We start from the raw sequence: 11,252 nt of genomic DNA on the forward strand, positions 1-11,252 counted from the left end.
CAAAATAGAAACACATTAGACCACAGACCCAGTTTGGATTTTGTCTTTTGGTACTGGTCCAAAACCTCTGGCTTAAGGAATATGGATACTGATGACCTGTTGTCACTGCTGTATGTTGCACAGAGAAACAAAAATGAAACCAGAAGGATATGAGTTTCTGAAATTCTTCAAACACTTAGAGGAGTTACTCCAAAACTCTGTTACAAGAGCTGTGGTGTCTTGAAGCTAAAATTTATTCATGCTTTCATATGAGTCAACATCACTCTGTTGGCATCCTGGCAGACATCAAACAGGACGTCAGTAAGGACCAAACTAACCTCAGAGAACCCAACAGTGCCAAAGACTGATAGGGTTGGGTATCGTTTTTATTTTAACAATTTTGATTCAGATTCTGCTCATCGATTTTGATTCGGATTCACTGAGGGGCCGGGTCAAAACTGGTCACATGCTACCCATTAGGAGACATGATGGGGACATTCAAGCATGTCTATAGGTGCAGACAGGTAGTCAAGATCATCTACAGTTCCATGTAAAAACAAACAAAAAAAAAAAAAACAGTTGCGAAAACTCACAATTTCAAGGAAACTTCCTGCAGTAGATTTTTGAGTTCTGAGCCCAACTCAAAGGTTTTACAAACTACTAATCTTTTGCTGGGATAATATATGTCTTTTCTTTAGATAAAGCTGAGTCTTTGAGTTTTAGAACCACCCCAAAACAGTATTTCAAAACTTTAGTAAACTCATAACACCATTTAATTCAAAATAATGACAAATAACTTTCACAGCTCACTGTGACCATTTTTTACATAAAGAAAAGTAAACTGTCTCAACTAAAGATTATAGGTTGGCAAAAGGTTTATTTCAAAACTTCAAAACTTTAAGTTGGGCTCAAAAATCGGCAGCAATAAGTTGCCTTGAAATTTCTAATTGTCTCAACTTGCAGTACACGGTTTAATTTAAAATAAGTGCAAGTGAAATCTGCGTAAGAATTGGTAAGCAGAATCAATAAATTAAAATTTCTTAATCACTCCTTTGAAATCATAATTTTGGAATTGTTTCTAATTTTTCTTTTTATGTGTAACTTGCAGCCTAATTTTACTTTACACAAGCATTTAATAAGTTGTTGGACATATCCTGTAAATTCAGATGGATTTTGATTGGCTGTCAGTCTTCTGAAAGTGATCCTCACCATATTGTTTACCATTGTCGTTACAGTCGTGGTGTGGACTTTTGAACTAGAATGATTTTTAAAACAATATATATTTAGAGTCATAGTTATCGTTCTTGGTGTGGACGGCCCTTAACCCCTGAACCTCATCCTTTGCTCCCTCCCCACTCTGCCGTGCAGCTGTCGGGACTCGTCGCGGCCTGGGACTGGCCTCTCCTCTCCGCTCCTCTCCTCTGAATGTCTCTTTATCCGCCTGCTTCCAAGCACTGGCTCCAAGTGCCAACAAGTCAATGGCTACACCACTGTGCAAACTGCATTAGGTCATTACAAACCTAAAAGAAAAACGAAACTGAAACAAAAAAAAAGACAACTAGGAATATCACAACAACGTTCCTCTTTGTTGGCGTCGCCGCACCCATCCGCCTTCTTTAGTTTTACATTCTCTTAAGCCATTATTGGATTGGATAGATAAGATTTCTATGCGTATATATTTATAGAAGGTATAGATTTGTGCGTAAATGTACACAAAAATATACAAAAATGCATATAGACATACTGAATTTGTTAAGGACTGCCCATACATTTTCTGCTATGTACGTTAACATACATACAGTACATACAGTACAAACATACATACTTTGTTTACGTGTGTGTGCGCGCACGTGTGTGTGTGTGTGTGTTTGTGTGTGTGTGTGTGTTAATTCCTTGGTTTATAAAACTCTACATTCAGTAGAGCGAGATTTCCTACAAGTAAATCCCAGATTCTCCACTTGGCACCAGTCAGCTCAGCTCGAGAGCCGAGACAGAAAGACAGAGAGGATGTTGTTGTCTCATAAAATCGAGCGCTGTAGGTTTTTCCATCTTTGTATGAAGCTGTCTGTCCTGCTGCCGCCACCGCCGCCTTCGCTCAGTTTTTCAGTCAGTTAAATCTCCTCGCTTCTTCATTACGAGACAAGTTGATCGGGGCTTTTCTTTTTCTCCTCGATTTCAATCAACTCCCGAGGAGTACGCCATCGAGAAAACCCGTCTGTCTGTCAGTTCCCCCTCTGGGTTAAAAATAAACTTTTCCCCTTTTTAACGTGGCATCTGTGAGCTCTGCTGTCCCTCCGATGCTGCTCCCTCCACGGCCAGGCTCTCAGACGACGACGAGCCACCGGGAGGCTAAAACATTCATTAAAACTTGGCTGCTTCCCTCCAGTGCAGCCGCCTGTTACCATGGTAACGACACCACCGTGACCCCTTCAGAAAAGGGACAGTCCCCCGTCTAACTTTCATGTGGACTCCAGCGTGTCCAGTTGAAACACATTGTGATTGGTCGGGGTGGTGAAGAAGAGCTGGTCGTGTTGCGTCGGGGAGGTCGAGCGGTTGTCGCAGGGGCTGTTGAGGCCCAGCGTCCGCTCAAAGTCCAGCAGCTGGCCCATGAAGTTGAAGTTCGGGGAAATGTTGGACTTTTTCCGCTTGACGAAGTCATACGCGTCGTTGAGCGACAGGTTGAGCTTCTGCATCAGGTAGGCGACCGTGACGGTCACCGAGCGGCTGATCCCAGCCAGACAGTGCACCAGGATGCCGCACTTTTTGGAGCGCGCCTCGTCTGAGGAGGAGGAGCAGAGGGAGGGACGGAGGAGGAGGAGGACAAGAGTCGAGAGAAGGTGAGTGAGGGGACAGAGGAGAAGAAGGGAAAAGATGAGCATTAGATTACTGTTACCAGTGTTGTGTGAGTTCAGACTTCACAAGAGCTCGCGATATATTGCGATATAAGAGGAAAGGATCATTTTTACATCGTTATTCAAAGCACATTAAAATGATTAAGTTTTTTTTTTTTTTCCTGTACTAAACAAAGATGTTTCCTGAAGTCTAGAGAATGATGCATTGGCCAGGACACGTCTAAAACATCACAATATTTAATTTAAAATAGTATTTTGACCCGCATTTCGCCTTGCACATCCTGAAATTTGAAAATTGCAGTAGACCATATGGCGATTTTGATAAAATTTTGATTAATTGTTCAGCCTTATACAGCACCGTTGAATAGCTTAGATATTCAGTGGTTCTGCACCAGTTTCAAAACCAGTTGGGACACAATACTGGGTGCCATTCTCTCACAGGAGTTAATAATGCTCACGTTCAGATGAATTAGTTGAAAATGGAAATGTTCACCAAAAACATGAATGAGGTCTTTCAGTGAACAACACTGACTGTTATAACCTCTGTTTCAGTCATACACCTTCAAATTATCAATGAACTTGAAGTAAAAACTATTTAGATTTTGTTTTAATCAACATTTTCAACGATACACACATGTGAGTGAACCTAAATCCGATCACTTCAGGTAAGAACATGTACAAAATGGTGGAAACCAACATCACAATATAATAGTTACAGAATGCATCGACCATCTCTACCATACCTAACATTTCAAGAATCTAAAGAAAGGTTTGAAGAAACAAAGTGGTTGGTTTTGAAGACAGGCTTACAAGCAAAATAAATATGATTTGTCATGCTTGTTTCGCTGCTGTGTGGACGTGCAAATGAACTGAGATCTGAACTGTTTTTATTACATTGTGTACATTTGATCTGATTAGTTTTGCTTTCATATTGCAATCATGCAAGTGCACTTAAGAACTGTATTGTGTCTCCCTATATTTGGAAATAATTGGCTTGGAGACAGGAGTGTGACTGACAGTGGCATGTTGTCAATTTAGTTCCTCTTTCTTTCATCCTCTTGGAAAATAATGGAAGCAATTTTGTGAGTTGTTGACCCCTTTTAAAGGTTGTTGGACCAAATGTCAATTAAACATTTAAACATTCCTCTACCCGCGTGTTACCATAGCCATTTTTTTTCCCAATTAAAAGGTTTCTGGGGGTGTTTTTCCTTACCAGACTCAAGAGTCTCAGAACAGAGGGTGTGGTACAGGTTGCAAAGCCCCCTTAAGCAAATTGAGATTTGCAATATTGGGCTATATAAATAAAATATGACTTGACTTTGTTGCATTGTTTTTCCTTTTTCTGGTTCTGAAGATAGCCTGGCAGAACTTCCTGTAATTAGTCAGAATGCCTGAACCATCAAAAAAAAAAAAAAAGTTTCACACCAGTAAACAAACAAACAATGGTTCACTTTGTTTCAGAATGACACGACCTCTTGTGATTGGATCAAGGTTTGGCTGTTTGGTCCAGACCGTGGTCTGTGGAGGTTTCGCACCTGTAATTTTGGTTTGGATCAAACTGGAAAGTCCAAAAGTCTAAATCAGCTGAGGCAGGTGTGAAAACATCCTTCATAATGTTTCTCTTTCAATTCTTTTAATTGTTTATATGTCATATATTTGTATTATTGTGATTTTGCTGGGTTGATACTGCAGCTATTGCTCAGGTAACAACTAACAGGGATGCTAATAAACAATAAATATTTAGAGACTATCATTATTAATCACAATATGGCGAATATGCTAAATCATATTATGTTTAAAGGGTCTGAAATCCTCTTCTCTCAATAAGCTTGTTACTATGAGCGACATGTCCTGCATGAACAAACAATCTTCTGCCAAAGTCGGGACAGTTTTGGTTTCACACGACATATTTTTGCATTTCTTCTTTTCTCAGTGGTTTGAAGTTGGCAGGAACCGCATAGGAAAAACATGATGCCAGATCACTCTCTGATCAGACTTGCGGGGGGTTTTGAGTGTGAAACAACACCTAAAAATGCTTCTCATGTTAAATTTGATTGCTGCTTATTTAGTCGTGACTGTTTAATGGGATAGCTTGGATTATTTGAAGTGGGGTTGTATGGGGTGCTTATTAATAGTCAGTGTGTTACCTACAGTAGATAGTGGGCGACAATCCCAAAGTCTAGAGAAGCAGAGACAACGACCAGCACGGAAACTAAGTTATAAATATTGCTCACTCCAAACCAACCAGACTCCATTGACAAAAATCAATAATTTGTTAGTGTTTAACTGCAGTTCAATCAGACATTCATTTAGACATTTATAAAATGTTAACATCACATCATATTGCATTTTCAGAATTAAAATCCCAATGAAAGTCACCCTAACCTACTTCAAAGTGATTTTACAGTAAGAACACGTTACGATACAAGATTTTATATCATATCTTTAATCCAGAAGCACCTTTCTCTCAATGACAGCAGAAAGTCATGTTTCATTCTGCTTTCTAGCTCTCAAGTTTGTAGAAAATCCTGAATAAAAAAAAACATCTTACATTATTAACAGCCTACATCCATCCACCTTCTTCTATCAGTTTTCGAGCTCTTGCACTTGCATCACTACAGGCCATTAGAGCGAGAGTTAAGTGCTTCTTTCCTTTCTTTCTTCTCTCTCATCCTCTCCTTTATCTCTCCCTGCCTCTCCTCGCGCTCTCCGCTTGCATCTCTTGTTGTAGGATTGGGGTCAGTTGGCTCACGAGCTCAGGCTGCCAAGCGGATGCCAAATTAAATTTATATGTGATGTGTGCTCACTTTCCACAATAAAAAAGGGGCCAGAAAAATCCTCATCGGGAGACCCAAACCCAACGATACGAGACTCAGAAGTCAAATAAGCAAGCGGGAGTTAATCTGCTCTGAACTGATGTTCAGATTGTGCAGCTGTGTGCAGCATTACATCACTTCGGTTGTACTTTAAATACATAATAACACAAGAATCGGCCACTTCTCAGGCTGTTAAAAACACCAGAAAAAATCTAAGTCCTCTCTCTCTACATCAAAAAGCATGCTCATTCAATAATTTCAAATATTTAAGGAATCCGCAGTTTACAAAAGAACAGAACAAGGTCACATCTGGGTCTCCTTTTCAGCCTTCTTTACCCATAATTAGCCTGCTGCCAGCAAAAAGACCTGATATAATCCCTGCACATTACAGCCCGTCAGACCGCACCATTTAACATCAGCGTGACCCAAATCTGCCACGACCTCTGCGCTCTGGCATATGTCACACTTCCTCCCACCTAAGCAGAGACATTCGTCCAGAAAAAAAGGACAAATGTCAGGGGGTCTGGACCATCTCAGACCAACACAAAGACTGTGGAGTTCTCTTTGACTCATCGGAGAGGGACTTTACTCATTCTCTGGGAATTCCGACTCAGAGGGAATGATGGGAAATACTAACAACGGGACAACATGGGGGATAAAATTCTTGTGGCTTCAGTGTGACCTCATTCTCAAAGAATCTACAGTATGTCCATGTTTTATTCAAAACTTTGCTTCATATTTTGTGAATTTATATTTAATCGTGGACTGTAAAGCACAGACTGTCTAAATCCAGCTCATTGAAGCAATGTTTAAGAATGTCAGACTAATTTTGTTTAAAACTAATTACATGTTTTATATTTATATTTTTACATGATTTATGATTTTAAAGTGTAGGTTGATGTGAGCAGTTATGGAGGACGGAGGACAAACATACAACATAATAACATCAGTGCAGAGGCAGTTGGTCGATTCATTGATCGGTTGATCATCTTTTAGCAAAGATTTCACTGATTTCAACTTCTCACATGTGAACATAGCAAAGCTAAAATATTTGGGGTTTTGGACTGTTGGTTAGTTATTTTAAAGACTTGGCCTTTGTGATGAGCATTTTTCTTTTTTTTTCACTTTTAAAGACAAAATGATGATTGAGTAATCAAGAAAATGACATGCAGATTAGCTGATGATAAAAAATAAGTTGCAGCTGCAACATCAACTAACTGTCTGTCTGTCTAAGTCTGAGGTCTAGATCCTCTTAGGGGGTTGCAAGATAAATTTCACATTGAGATTATTAACAAAAGAAAACATTTATGCACAACAAAGTTATGCTTTTCTTTTTCTTTTTCTTTTTCTGGATTACACTTGAATTTTTGCTTTTTTCTTCTGAATGACTGCAACAAACCATTCATCAATTAATTGAAAAATTAGTCATGATTAATCTAATGAAAGCGATTATTTACATGCAGCTCCATATCTGGAACAGAAATGATAAATCGATTGGTTGCTAGACAGACACGAAATCATCAGCTCTCCTGATCAATCAATTTTCAAATAGAAATACTAAATATTTGTTGGTTCTAGCTTCTCACAATGTGGAGATTTGCTGCTTTTCTTTGTCATATATGATAGTAATCTGGATATCTTTGGGCTCTGGACTGTTGGTTGGAGAAAAGAAGCAGCTTGAAGATACTAACTTGTTGTATTTTTCACTATTTTCTGGCGTTTTACAGCCTAAATGAATAACCAAGAAAATTATCAGAAGATTAAATACTAATAAAAAGAATGTGATGTAGCATAACACACACAGAGATACATACAGTAAAGTGATCTCTCGCCCTCGTTTACTTACCGATAAATGAAATGGCCTCGGGAAAAAACTGCGAGAGGTTCTGGCTCCAGTGATCAGAGATGGGGATCTGTTTGTACTTGAAGTCCCCTTCGTGTTCGAACATGTTGGGCAGGTTGGGCGTCACGTTCAGGATGTACTTGATATTGTACTTGCTGAGCACATCCAGGTTGGTGGAGTCTTTGGCACAGCCCAGGTAAAGGTACGGCAGGATCTGGACGGGAAACGCTGGCTGGTTGTTGGGGAGCGGGCTGCCCTCTGACTCGGTGGCGCTGCCCGGCTCGCGGTCAGATTCCCCGTCCGAGCAGTCGGAGCTGATGCGGAGTCCTCCGAGGCCGAGGACGGAGGCTGGAGGGGAGCTGCTGGGACAGGAGCAGTCCAGATTGGTCTCGCAATGCTCGGGGTACTCCGACTGGAACTTGTTGAAGCCCCCTGGAGGACGAGGACAAGACCAGAAAAGGGTCAAGACTAGAATAAAGTCAAGAAAATAATTTCACAAGCAGGGTTCAAAATGCATAACTCAGCATCTACAAAATGGCAGCTGAATACAGATGTGGATTATAAACATGAATGACAAAAAATTAAGCTTTTTGAAATATAGCTGCAACAATTAGTGGATAAAAAGACTCATCAATTGAAAGAAAATTAGTTGTAGTTGTGTGGTAGTTCATCTCATTCATTTCCTTAGCAAACATGTCAAACATTTACTGGTTCCTGCCTCTTAAATGTGAGGATTTTCTGCGTTTCTTTGTCATTTATGACAGAAAATGAAGAGTCTTTGTGTTTTGGACTGTTGGTTGGACAAAAGAAGCGATTTGAAGACATAACTTTGGGCTTTGAAATTCTGATGAGAATTTGACAGATGATAAAAAATATCCTATTAAACACACATTACAACACAGAACATTCATTTTCTAATTACATTATGTGCTGTACAGTGGCTAGTAAGGGTGTAGTGGATGTTATCCAAATTAAATCACTTTACATACCTTTTCCATTCACACTATAGTAGAGGTGCAACGATTGATCCATTAGTTGTCAACTATTGACAACAATTGTGATAATCGATTAATCAGTTTGAGTTGTTTTTAAGGAAAAAAAGGTAATAATTCTCTCATTCCAGCTTCTTATATATAAGAATATTTTCTGGTTTCTTAAATCCTCTGTGACATTAAACTGAATCCATTTGGGCTGCAGACAAAACAAGACATTTGAGGACGTCATCTTGAGCTTAGGAAAAAAAGCGATCAACATATTCTGACATTTTATGGACCAAACAACTAATCAATAAGTTAAGACAATAACAAATTAATTAACTGACAATGAAAACGTATGTATTGCGATTTTTTTTTTTAATGAACGTATATGCTGAGATGATGTGTGCATTGTAATTTTGTGAGTTGCGGGCTATTTTTTATGATTGCGTATGCTGACACAACGTATTCTCCTACATCACTTGCTTGAACTCATACTTGTGTATTTTTATGACACGTATAATGTTGAAACCAAAGGCAAATTCCACATTATGAAGAATTAGGTTTTCATATTTGTAAAATAACTGAGAGTTAAAAGGCTTCCACTGGAGTAAACTCACAAAAAAAAATGAATGCATCATAAAATCAGAAATGAAACGTGTCATCACAATCATGACGGGTGGGTTTATGATTGAATAAAAACAAATAAACAGATTTTTTTTTTTTTTTTTGTGAAATTGCAGTTATTGTACATCTCCCTGTGCGCCACTACAGCTAACAGCGGAATAACGTGTGTTATTTGCGTCATTGTGAATAAGCCAACATGCCGGACAGATGTGCTCCTCCATTGAGAAAAGCTGAGCCCTGGGGAGAATCAGCAGCAGCAGCAGCAGCAGCAGCAGGACAGTCAGCTCTGCTGCTGCTGCTGCTGCTCCACTCACTACTCAGCTCAGTGGACTTTTTGTGAATGGCAGCTCGGCTTGTGACTCCAGTCAAACATTCCTATCATTACCTATAAACCAAACGCATCCATATCTCTTAACGCTGCCGCATTTTGTCCGCGCATCCGTCAGATTGTCCTCAAAATAAAGATAATTTTTTTGATTTTGATGCTGGAGGATTAGGCGGAGCGCGTCGTCGTCTCCTCGTTTCGCTGTTCATTCATGAAAAAAAAAAAAAAAAAAAAAAAAAAACGACAGTCTTTTCCTGAAGGAGCACAACATGGCGGGGCCATTTCTGCAGCATTTAATTGAAAACATATTTAACACAGCTCTTTATCTCGAGACAAAGGATAATATTCGACATGTATTTTAGTTGGTTTATGATTTAAGCGATTCTGTCTTAATTATAATTCAAATTAACGTAATTTATGTCGGCGGTACGTGAAGGAAGTGTTCTGTCAAAGTTCATTATGACTTCACACTGAGTGTAGCCTCACATTGCATCTATTATAATAAGTGTGATAATAACAATAGCTTTATTGTAAATGACATTAAAACAGACTAAACTGACTGCCTCGTTATGAGACATAAATAATAAATTACAGCCAAACTTTAGTGTGAAGACGGACGATAACAGCTGGATTTATGTGACACTTATATACCCCTAAAAAATGTTGAATAACCTGTTATAATGTTTTATACTAATATTAAATGTGAAAATGCGTTGTTCCCAAAACGATATCTAGTAAAGGCGCCCAAAGCTCACGCGTTTTGTTCCACATAACCCCAAAAAACAGACACCAGCAGGCAAAATCCAATAAATTAAATTATCATAAACCAGATCAACCATAAGATTTAGAGTCTTTTGCTGTTTTAGCATTATTTTTTTTACTGTCTGGTGAGAATGACACCTTCAAAACAGTCACATATCCTGTCATATAATTAAATCAGAGTGAAAATAAAGATTGTGTCTTCCTGCTGGATAAAGGGACAGAGTTTTTTTTTTTTTTTTATGAATTAAAGAGATTAAAAAACACATTCAGACCTTCAGATTCAAAGATTTCAGTCCTTACCCTCCAGATAGAAAGCCTTGCAGCCGTCGTCCCGCAGTTTCTGCAGCAGCAGCCCCAGCACGGAGCTCCCCAGCCCGGACTCCTGCTGCCTCTCCGGGGTCGCCTCGTCGTACAGCACCACCACGTCCGTCTTGCACCTCTTGACGAATTTCTCCTTGTCCTCGTTGTTGGGGATGATGGAGCGGATGGGGAGGTTGCCCTTCTTGAGCCTGCGGAGCATGAGGCCCGGGATGGCCAGGTTGATGGCCGACTCGATGTGCGAGGACTCGTACAGCTCATGGGGTCTGCAGTCCAGCAGCAGCAGAGAGCCGGCCCCGGACTCCAGCTCCTCCTGCAGCCACTCCACGCTCTTACTCGACAGCATCATCATTGTCACGATCACGGAGCCTCTCCACAGATGAGTAATTTTCATCAGGGAAACCTTGTTAATCCGCCTGTCCCCTGCTGCGACATGAAAAACAACTGAAAATAAAGGCAAAGAGGAGGAAAAATCACGGCGCTAAACTTCCCGTCTTCCCGCGGCCACCGCCACCACCTCCTCCTCCTCCTCCACCGCCGCCGCTGCTCCTGCTGCTCCTGCGGGCGCGCACACACACGCACCCAACACACTTCCACACACGCACCCTCCACATCCAACACGCACGCCTCGATGCCCCTGTCGTGGTTGGAGGAGCAGGGAACTTGAACATGCAGAGGTTTCTTTCAGTCCGACACGAGTGGAGCTTTCAGTCCAGTCCATCGACGTCCATTTGGCGATGAGCAGCTCCAACTTTG

The 11,252-nt window shown here is 40.3% G+C and overlaps 1 protein-coding gene across 1 annotated transcript; it reads right to left on the reverse strand.

Moving 5' to 3' along the window:
- Positions 1-845: 845 nt before the first annotated feature.
- On the reverse strand, positions 846-10,964 carry dusp7 (dual specificity phosphatase 7). Its single transcript, XM_084736935.1, has 3 exons — positions 10,479-10,964; positions 7,494-7,922; positions 846-2,758 (listed from the first exon to the last, which is right to left on the reverse strand). Exons 1-3 carry the CDS (start codon positions 10,888-10,890, stop codon positions 2,439-2,441), a joined length of 1,161 nt encoding a protein of 386 aa, XP_084593061.1. The 5' UTR covers positions 10,891-10,964; the 3' UTR covers positions 846-2,438.
- Positions 10,965-11,252: the final 288 nt, after the last annotated feature.

The sequence above is a fragment of the Lutjanus erythropterus genome, chromosome 2 (genome assembly GCF_056507025.1).
Source record: "Lutjanus erythropterus isolate fLutEry1 chromosome 2, fLutEry1.hap2, whole genome shotgun sequence".
Classification (NCBI taxonomy): domain Eukaryota; kingdom Metazoa; phylum Chordata; class Actinopteri; order Lutjaniformes; family Lutjanidae; genus Lutjanus; species Lutjanus erythropterus.